Source organism: Fistularia commersonii, chromosome 21 (genome assembly GCF_037954325.1).
Source record: "Fistularia commersonii isolate RoL2024-O1a breed Wild chromosome 21, RoL_Fcom_v1.0, whole genome shotgun sequence".
Lineage (NCBI taxonomy): Eukaryota > Metazoa > Chordata > Actinopteri > Syngnathiformes > Fistulariidae > Fistularia > Fistularia commersonii.
In genome coordinates this window covers 2,160,001-2,170,933 of record NC_141304.1, presented here as the reverse complement: position 1 = coordinate 2,170,933, position 10,933 = coordinate 2,160,001, and the positions used below count along the sequence as shown (strand labels likewise).

The 10,933-nt window shown below is 48.3% G+C and overlaps 1 protein-coding gene across 1 annotated transcript; it reads left to right on the top strand.

The window, feature by feature from the left end:
* Positions 1–7,172: 7,172 nt before the first annotated feature.
* On the top strand, positions 7,173–10,710 carry gpr61l (G protein-coupled receptor 61-like). The gene is made up of 2 exons (XM_086168196.1): positions 7,173–7,418; positions 9,138–10,710. Exon 2 carries the CDS (start codon positions 9,189–9,191, stop codon positions 10,476–10,478), a length of 1,290 nt encoding a protein of 429 aa, XP_086024322.1. The 5' UTR covers positions 7,173–7,418; positions 9,138–9,188; the 3' UTR covers positions 10,479–10,710.
* Positions 10,711–10,933: the final 223 nt, after the last annotated feature.

Below are 10,933 nucleotides of genomic sequence, written 5' to 3'. Positions count from 1 at the left end.
GGAAAGACGCTCGCCGTCGATCCTAAAGCTTCTGGTTGGCGGGAAACGTTGAAAGCTACGCTCGCAGGCCGAACACTGGTCCAATACCTTCACCTAGTGGCCAAACTGGTGAACTGAGCAGCAACTCTAACCTGAGTCTCACCCTGATGACTGAACTCCTCACCCTGTCTCCTTGAGGTGGTCCATACAAGTCCTGCACTTGGGGTAGCGCCCCATCCCCAACCCTGAGGGGGCGTTCTACCCATTTCTGGTTTCACACCATGGCCTCAAATACGGAGGTGCTGATCTTCATCGTGACCATGTTCAGCTGAGAACTGGAAATCCCGGTCTGATGACGCCAACAGAACCACATCTTCTGGAAAAAGCGGAGACCCAATCCTGAGGCGACCAGGCCGGATCCTCTCTGCACCCTGGTTGCGCCTAGAAGTTCTGTCCATAAAGGTTCTGAACTGAATTGACGTCCGACCCTCACCAGAAACCAATCCAATTTATCAACCGAAATGCGGGCCAGGTTCCAACACCAATCATACAGATTCGGTATCCGTCCTTCTGGAACACCCCCTCCCACAGGACACAATTGAATGCTTCTCCGGGTCCACAAAAGGAATGTAGACTGGTAGGGCAAACTCCCTTGAAGACCCTGTTGAGTGTATAGACCTGGTCCACTGTTCCAAAACCAGGATAAAAACAACACTGGTCTTCTTGAATCCAAGATTCAACAACCTGACAGACCGTCCTCTGCAGCACCCCCCAGTGGACCTTCCCAGGCAGGCTGAAGAGTGTGATCCCCATGTAGATGGAGTAGCCCCCGTTCCCCTGATCTCCCTTTTTTAGGAGAGGGATCACCACACAGGTTTGCCGAACCATCCAGGGCCTAAAGGAACTCAGGGTGGAACTCATCAACCCTGGGGTCCCGCCACAAAGGAGCCTCTTCACTACCTTGGCAACTTCAGGAGGAGGAGGTGACCCTAAATTCCCTCGGGTCTGCTTCTTCATTGGAAGGCGTGATGTTTGAATTGAGGCAGTCTTAGAAGTAGTCCTTCCACGGATCCACAACATCTCGAGACGAAGATCAGCAAGCAAACCATCCTTGCCATACATAGTGTACTGCTTCCTTCCTGGGCCGCCGGATGGTGGAGCAGAATCTCCTTGAAGCCCCCCGGAAGTCGTTCTCCATGGCCTCACAGAGCACCTTCCACGCCCGAGCTTGCTTGGTGGTCCGTTGACTTCTCCGCCTCTATCTTCACCATAACATGTGGCTGCAAGTCTGATGTCATGACCACAAAGTCAATCACGGGCCTGCGGCCAAGTGCATACCGTTCTGCCTGAGCATGGTGTTGGTTATGGAAAGTCCATGACGAGCACAGTAACAGAACACCACTTGGGTTCACACCCATCCAGGTCTCTCTGTTACTGCTGAAGTCTCCTAGTAGAACGAGGCAGCACTCTCTTGCGCACCTGCCGGGGACTCCAAAAAGGGTGGGTAGTCTGAACTGCTGTTGGGCGCATCGGCACAAATAAGAGTCCCCTAACTGGAAGACGGAGGGGAGGCTACCCTCTCGTCTACCGGGTTGAACCCCAAGGTACAGACAACTAGTCAGGGGGGCAATCGGTATGCCCACACTTACCATGCCGGTCACTCCCTGGGGCCACCAGGCTCACAATACACCCAGTCCCTCCTATGGGTGGTGAGCCTCAGGGAAGGGGTACCTACGTTGAGATCTCAGGAAGTGGTGACTTCTGACAGGAATATCGTAGGGGCAACATTTGCAGAGATGACCTCGGGAATTTAGATTGGTAATTGGTAATTACATTTGTTTATTGACCAATTAACAGGTGACTAGACAGCTTACGTTTGTCTAGTCAAATTTTCATAGCAATACAACTTGTCACCAATAAGTGGCGACATAAACACAGAAATGTTCCTCTCTTGCTACATGATTTACAAAGAAGTTACATCACTAGTTGTCCTTCCTTGATCAATAGACGAAAATCAATGAAGAAGTGACCATATTTGCACTTTTTTATCTATGTGTTTTATAGCTTTATGGCCCTCCCCACACCCTTATCAACCTTTCCCATAACATTATTATTCTTCTTCTTCTTCTTCTTCTTCTTTCGGCTTTTCCCGTTAGGGGTCGCCACAGCGAGTCAACTTTCTCCATCTAACCCTATTCTCTGTATCTTCCTCTCTCACACCAGCTACTTTCATATCCTCTCTCACTACGTCCATAAATCTTCTCTTTGGTCTTCCTCGAGACCTCTTGCCTGGCAGCTCCAATTCCAGCATCCGTCTACCAATATATTCACTATCTCTTCTCTGTACATGACCGAACCATCTCAGTCTGGCTTCTCTGACCTTCTCTCCAAAACATCGAACATGTGCCGTCCCTCTGATAGATTCATTCCTGATCCTATCCATCCTGGTCACTCCCAAAGAGAACCTCAACATCTTCATCTCTGCAACCTCTAGTTCTGCCTGCTGTCTTTTGGTCATTGTAACAGTTTCTAGTCCATACATCATCGCTGGTCTCACCACTGTCTTGTACACCTTTCCTTTTATTCTGGCCGATAGTCTTCTATCACATAGTACCCCTGACACTTTTCTCCACCCATTCCAACCTGCTTGGACCCGTCTCTTCACCTCTTTTCCGCACTCTCCGTTGCTCTGGACTGTTGACCCTAAGTACCTGAAATCCTCCAGCTTCTTGATCTCCATTCCCTGTAGCCTCACCGCTCCACCCGAGTTCCTCTCATTCACACACATATATTCTGTCTTGCTGCGACTAACTTTCATTCCTCTCCTTTCCAGAGCATACCTCCACCTCTCTAGATTTTCCTCTACCTGTTGTCTGCTCTCACTACAGATCACAATGTCATCCGCAAACATCATGGTCCATGGGGATTCCTGTCTAACCTCATCTGTCAGCCTATCCATCACCATTGCGAACAAGAAGGGGCTCAGAGCTGATCCCTGATGGAGTCCCACCTCCACCTTGAACTTCTCTGTTACCCCTACAGCACACCGTACCAGTGTCTCACAGCTAGCATACATGTCCTGCACCAGTCCAACATACTTCTCTGCCACTCCAGACTTCCTCATACAATACCAGAGCTCCTCTCTTGGCACCCTGTCATATGCTTTTTCTAGGTCTACAAAAACGCAGTGCAACTCCCTCTGGCCTTCTCTGTACTTTTCTATTAGCATTCTCAACGCAAATACTGCATCTGTAGTACTCTTCCTAGGCATGAAGCCATACTGCTGTTCACAAATGCTGACTTCTGCTCTCAGTCTAGTTTCCACTACTCTTTCCCATAACTTCATTGTATGGCTCATCAACTTTATCCCTCTGTAGTTGCCACAATTCTGCACATCCCCTTTATTCTTAAAAATAGGCACCATCACACTTTGTCTCCATTCTTCAGGCATCTTCTCACTCTCTAAGATCCTGTTGAATAATCTAGTCAGAAAATCTACCGCTGCCTCTCCTAGACACTTCCACACCTCCACAGGTATATCATCAGGACCAACTGCTTTTCCACTCTTCATCCTCTTCAATGCCTTCCTCACTTCACTTTTACTAATTTTTGCTACTTTGTGGTCTACAATAGTCACCTCTTCTACCCTTGCCTCTCTTTCATTTTCCACATTCATCAGTTCTTCAAAGTACTCTTTCCATCTTCCCATCACTCTTCTAGCATCTGTCAATACATTTCCCTCTCTGTCCTTTATCACCCGGACCTGTTGTACATCCTTTGCATCTTTATCTCTCTGTTTCGCCAACCTGTATAGATCATTCTCACCCTCCTTACTATCCAACCGAGCATACAAGTCATCATAAGCCCTTTGTTTTGCCTTTGCTACCTCTATCTTTACCTTTCGCCGCACCTCCCTGAACTCCTGTCTGTTCTCTTCAGTCCTCTCAGTATCCCACTTCTTCTTCGCTAACCGCTTTCTCTGTATACACTCCTGCACTTCCTCATTCCACCACCAAGTCTCCTTATCTACTTTCCTTCCAGATGACACACCAAGTACTCTTTTACCTGTCTCCCTGATAACACTAGCTGTAGTTGTCCAATCATCTGGAAGCTCACCCTGACCACCCAGACCCTTTCTCAACTCCTCCCTGAAAACCATGCAACACTCCTCCCTTTTCAGCTTCCACCATTTTGTCCTCTGCTCTGCCTTTGTCCTCTTCATCTTCCTTGTCACCAGAGTCATCCTACAAACCACCATCCTATGCTGTCTGGCTACACTCTCACCTACAACTACTTTGCAGTCACTAATCTCTTTCAGGTTACCTCGTCTATACAAGATGTAGTCTACCTGCGTGCTCCTACCTCCGCTCTTATAAGTTACCCTATGTTCCTGTTTTTTCTGGAAAAAGGTGTTCACTACAGCCATTTCCATCCTTTTTGCAAAATCTACCACCATCTGTCCCTCTGCATTCCTATCCTGGATACCAAATCTGCCCATCACTTCTTCATCCCCTCTATTGCCTTCACCAACATGTCCATTGAAGTCTGCACCAATGACCACTCTCTCATTTCTGGGAATATTCTGCATCACTTCATCTAACTCATTCCAGAACTTCTCCTTCTCTTCAGATTCACATCCCACCTGCGGGGCATAGCCACTAACAACATTGAGCATCACACCTTCGATTTCCAGTTTCAGACTCATAAGTCTATCTGACATTCTTTTCACCTCTAGGACGTTCCTAACAAACTCCTCCTTCAAGATAACTCCTACTCCATTTCTCTTCTTGTCAGTACCATAATAGTACAACTTAAAGCCTGCTCCTAAGCTTCTAGCCTTACTACCTTTCCACCTGGTCTCCTGGACACACAGTATATCCACCTTCCTTCTCTGCATCATGTCGACCAGCTCTCTACCTTTTCCTGTCATAGTCCCAACATTCAAAGTCCCTACTCTCAGTCCCAGACTCTTTCCCTTCCTCCTCTCTCTCTGCTTCCGAACACGCACTCCACCTCTTCTTCTTGTTCTTGTTCTTCGACCCACAGTAGCCCAATTTCCATTAGTACCCTGTAGGTCATCAGTACCAATGGCGGTCGTTGTTAACCCGGTCCGCGACCGATCCGGTATGGTATAGTTTTGGTTGTCTCGCATATTTGGTTTTGGCAAAAGTTTTACGCCGGATGCCCTTCCTGACGCAACCCTCTGCATTTATCCGGGCTTGGGACCGGCACAGGGAGACACTGCTCCGTGCCCCCCCAAGGCAGGCTTGGAGAGGCACGGGCCAGTGCCGCCCTGAGGCTGCATTCCATAACATTATTATTATTATTATTATTATTATTATTATTATCATTATCATTACTATTATTACACTTTGCTGGAGATAGGAACCTACTCCCTCGTATCCATGTTTGCATCCATCAGTGTATCATATGATGCTAACCGCGGATTAGCGTGTGCTATAAAACCTCTTTGGCACAAGTGAAGAGTTCGTCTGTGTGGAGTCTCCATGTTCTCCTGCACGGGTTCTCCATGTTCGGAGCCCCTGGTTTCTCTGGCTTGGTTTAATCTACAGTTTTGGTTCATTGGGATTATAATCTGCAGTTTGGTTCATTGGGATTATAATCTGAAGTTTATCTGTGGTTATCTGCGGTTGATCTGTGGTTTGCATTGTCGGGATTATAATCAGCAGTTTAGTTTAGTGTGATCTGTTGTTTGGATTATAGGGATTGAAATCCGGTTTGGTTTATCAGGATCACAATCTGCGGTTTAGTTAATAAGGATTATAATCAGCGGTTTTGGTTTATCAAGATTATATTTTGCAGTTTGGTTTATCAGGGTTATAATCTGCGGTTTTGGTTTATCAGGTTTATTATCTGCAGTTTTATTTAATGTAATCTGCAGCTTGGTTTATTGGGATTCAAATCTGTAGTTTGATTTATTGTAATCTGCAGTTTGGAAAATCGGGATTATAATCTGCAGTTTGGCTTATTATAATCTGTGGTTTGGTTTATCTGGATTATAATCTGCAGTTTGTTTTATCAGGATTATAATCTGAAGTTTGATTTATTATAATCTGTGGTTGGAATTTTCAAGATTATAAACAGCAGTTTAGTTTAATGTAATCTGTCGTTTGGATTATCGGGATTGAAATCTGCAGTTTGATTTACGGGATCATAATCTGTGTTTTGGTTAATAGCTTTTATTATCTGCGTTTTTGGTTTATCAAGATTATCTGCAGTTTGGTTTATCGTGATTATGATATGCGACTTGGTTTAAAGGGATTATAATCCGCAGTTTTGGTTTATCAATATTATAATCTGCTGTTTGGTTTATCAGGATTATAATCTGTAGTTTGATTTATTGTAATCTGCAGTTTGGATTATTGGGACTGGAATCTGCGGCTTGGTTTATCAGGAATTAAATCCGCGGTTTGGTTTATCTGGATTATAATCTGCAGTTTGTCTTATCAGGATTATAATCTGAAGTTTGATTTATTATAATCTGTGGTTTGCATTGTCGGGATTATAATCAGCAGTTAAATTTAATGTAATCCGTCGTTTTGACTATCGGGATTGAAATCTGTAGTTTGATTTATCGGGATCATAATCTGTGTTTTGGTTAATAGCTTTTATTATCTGCGTTTTTGGTTTATCAAGATTATCTGCAGTTTGGTTTATCATGATTATGATATGCGGCTTGGTTTATGGGGATTATAATCTGCGTTTTTGGTCAATCATGATAATGATATGCGACTTGGTTTAAGGGGATTATAATCTGCAGTTTGGGTTTATCAGTATTATAATCTGCTGTTTGGTTTATCAGGATTATAATCTGTGGTTTTGGTGTATCAATATTTCAATCTGCAGTTTGATTAATTGTAATCTGCAGTTTGGATCATTGGGACCGGAATCTGCGGCTTGGTTTATCAGGAATTGAATCCGCAGTTTGGTTTATCTGGATTATAATCCGCAGTCTTAATCCCATCACCTCCACTACTGGGGGTTGCAGGTCCTCAGGGAAAAGAGCCGTCCCTGGAAGAACGGGAGGCGTTTAGGACCCAGGGCAGCTCAGGGACGGGTGGAGGGTGGATGGGTGGGTTGGTGGGTGGACGGGGGGGGACAGTGGATTGTGTGTCTGTCTGAAAGAAGAAAGAGACACAATCACACACACCATACAATGTGTGACTGTCACTGCCATACACAGCGCAAGACTTGGTGAGGGAGGCAGGGGGAGCGAGGAGGCGTCTTTCAGCCGCAGAGGGGAAGGTTCGGCAGGGATGAGGCCGGACCCGTGGATCGTGGGGGGACCAGACCCCGTCCACGGGGCCAAGTGGATTTAAAACCTGGCGGCGGCGGCGGTGGGGGTTTTCAACGCGGGGGTCCGGATCCGGGGTCCGGACCGAGGGGACCGGGTCTGGGTGCGAGACGGGGGCTCACGGGTAGGTGGATTCCGACCTCGCGACCGCGGTGAAAGTTGGATGGCCCAGACTTTGGTCGATTTGAATTTTTGTAATCCGGTTGCCGCGGAGACGGCCACCGGTCGTCCCCGTTGCCAGGTAAGTCAGGGATTTGACTGCCCTTCCCTCTATCTGTAAACGGGTGGTAAAAGTAAAGGGCCGGCGGACGCTCGTTGGGTTCCACCTGTCGATCAAAAGCTCGCCGAGTCGTTTTAGCTGACTGAAGAAAATGATGTGAAAACGACGCCGGTGAGGAACTATTTATGTTAAACTTCTGCTTGACTTGTCCAGACGCCCTTCACCGGAGGTAATAAACCCTTTATTGGACCGTTGGTACACTTTAGTGGAGCACTTAAGGAGCAGACGGCTCAGACCATTGAGGTAGAGCTATTAGACCGATCACCTGCGTTGATGCCTTTTACTGTACAAACAGTCCAGGTTGTACTGCCATGTACCTCCTTGTACCTCGATGTACCCTCACGGACATCTGTGTTGCTCCAAGTACCTCGGTGTACATTGTGCACCTCAATGAACCTCAATGTACCTCTAAGTACCCCTCCTCAGTGTACCTCAGTGGACCCCTGTAAACCCCCAAGTCTCCCCATGAATGCCACCATGGGCCTCCATATATGTAGCTCCAAGTACCTCAGTTTAGGTCTTTCTACATCTGTGAACCTGCATGTAACCCAAAGTACCTCCATGTACTTTACTGTGCTGCCTCATACCTCACTTAACCTTATGTACCTTGTGTACCACCATGTACCTCCAAGTACCTCAGTCAATGTAGATCGCTTCACTGTACCTTTTAGTACCTCCATGCACCTCATTGTACCCCTTTTTGCCTCATTATACCACCAAGTACTTCTCAGTGCCTCCATGTACCTTCCATGTAGCGCTGATTAACTCTCTTCAGTTTCCCCTCTGTGCCCCCATGGACCTCCATGTACCTCCAAGTACTGCCTATTAACTCCATCTAACTCCATGAACTCTCTCTTTCTGTGGCCCCATGTGCCTGTATGTACTTCATGCATGTAGCTTCGAGTACCTCTGAACCTCCATGTGCCTCTAAATACCTTGTAGTACCTCCGAGTACCTCCATGTAGAGTGGTGCTGTGACGGGCGGTCTGGCCACACCAGGGAGACACTGCTATCGTTCTTCTTCATGCATTACAGACAAAAAGCATTGTGAGTAATAGGCTAGCAAAAGTAGAGAAAGTCAAGTGGACTTTGCTTCTATCTTTTTACCCGGATTGCAAAAATTGAAGATTATACATATATATATATATATATATATGTATGTTAAAAAAAATAGTCAAAAATGGACTTTCAATCATAAAGTGGAGGACGATGCCGCAGCTGAATGATTGGCTTAAAAACGACGGGACAGAAAATAACTGTTCAAACAGAGCGGTACATGTAAAGCATACAGCTGGAACCGGACTATTGAGGCTACTAATCTCTTTTAAAACTAAAATAAGATAAATAGGGCTTGAACACCAGAGTCAGAGATCCAGAGAGATAGGTAAGACCACCAACAGTATTGGTAAATCTGACTTTTGAAAGAGTCAGTACCTCCCCAGCAACGAACCTCAGAGCACATCCCTGGAGCGGTGCAGATTCATGCTAATTCTACTGAAATGCTAGCAGGAAGCACAACAAGCACTGGACAGAAACCCTATTCTCAAAATGTTTTTTTTACAGGACATCCTGACGTGACCGGGACAAGATGCCCACGGAGCGTGCGGTGGAGGAATGATGGCGGACAAGTCTGGTCCCATGGCGCCAAACGATCAACCGGCGCCGAATCAAACGTCCGTCCAATGGGAACCCCACCCCACTGTCCCGGCCGGCGTGGGCGTGGTAACCAGCTCCCAATCGCAGCTCAAGGACCTTTTCGGACTCTTCTGCATGGTGACCCTTAACCTCATCGCCCTGCTGGCGAACGTTGGTGTGATGGTGGCCATCGCTCGCGCTCCACACCTGAAGAGGTTCGCCTTTGTGTGCCACCTGTGCGCAGTGGACCTCCTGTGCGCCATCCTCCTGATGCCGTTGGGCATCATATCCAGCTCGCCGTTTTTCGGCACCGTCGTGTTCACCGTCCTCGAGTGTCAGGTTTACATCTTCCTCAACGTCTTTCTCGTCTGTTTGTCCATCTTGACCGTCACCGCCATCAGCGTGGAGCGGTACTTCTACATCGTGCACCCCATGCGCTACGAAGTCAAGATGACCATCAACCTGGCCATCGGCGTGATGGTCCTCATCTGGGTGAAGTCGGTGCTCCTGGCGTTGGTCACCCTATTCGGATGGCCCGCCTACGGACACCAGAGCTCCATCGCGGCCGCTCACTGCTCGCTTCACGCCAGCCACAGCCGTCTCAGGAGGGCGTTCGCCGTGATCTTCAGCGTGGTTTGCTTCCTGCTCCCCGCCGCCGTTATCTTCGCCGTCTACTGCGCCGTCTACAAGGTGGCTCGCTCCGCCGCCTTGCAGCAGGTGCCCGCCGTGCCCGCTTGGGCCGGCGCCAGCCCCGCTAAGAACCGCTCCGACTCCATCAACAGCCAGACCACCATGATCGCCACCACCCGTACCCTGCCGCAGAGGTTGTCCCCGGAGAGGGCCTTCAGCGGGGGCAAGGCGGCGCTGACCCTCGTCTTCATCGTGGGTCAGTTCCTGGTTTGCTGGCTGCCGTACTTCATCTTCCACCTGCAGATGTCCCTGACCGGCTCCATGCAGAGCCCCGGCGACTTGGAGGAGGCCGTCAACTGGCTGGCTTTCTCCTCCTTCGCGGTCAACCCCTTCTTCTACGGCCTCCTGAACCGGCAGATCAGGGAAGAGCTGGTGAAGTTCCGTCGCTGCTGCCTCACGCAGCCCGCCGAGTTCGCCGCCTCCAGCCACGAGGGCTCCCTGCAGGAGAACTTCCTCCAGTTCATCCAGAGAACCGGCAGCGCGGCGGGAACCCGTTCCAGCGCCGCGAGCTCCAGTCCCGGAAACACCCCGGAGCAGGGGGTGAAGATCCCGGGGGAGGTGCCCGAGGCGCATGGCTAGATGGCGGACCTTCGAAAGGTGGACTACAATACTAACACGTGGACTACAAAACTCACCCCGGACCTTTTTTTCCCTCCATGTTTGTTTCCAAACAAGTGCATTTTAAAAGACGCAACACTACACTCGCTTTGTCTCTTTAGGTCTTTTGCACCGCGGGCGATTATAACTCCTCTTTTGGCACCTGAGTTTTATACCTGTGTAATAAACACCCGTCCATCCGGAGTTTAACTACAACAACATGGACGTCACTGGTTCTTATTAAATCAGAAAACATCCACATGAATCGTGGCGATCGCCGTAGTTGACATTGTCACGATGAGATGGAGATATTTGTCCCCCACTTTTGAGGTGAACCCTTTTAGGGTCACACCCGCGCCAACGCCACCCTTGTTGCCATGGCAATGCGTGAGACTGTGAGTCACCTAGCAACGGTGGGGTCGGAGGTAGAAGGGCGC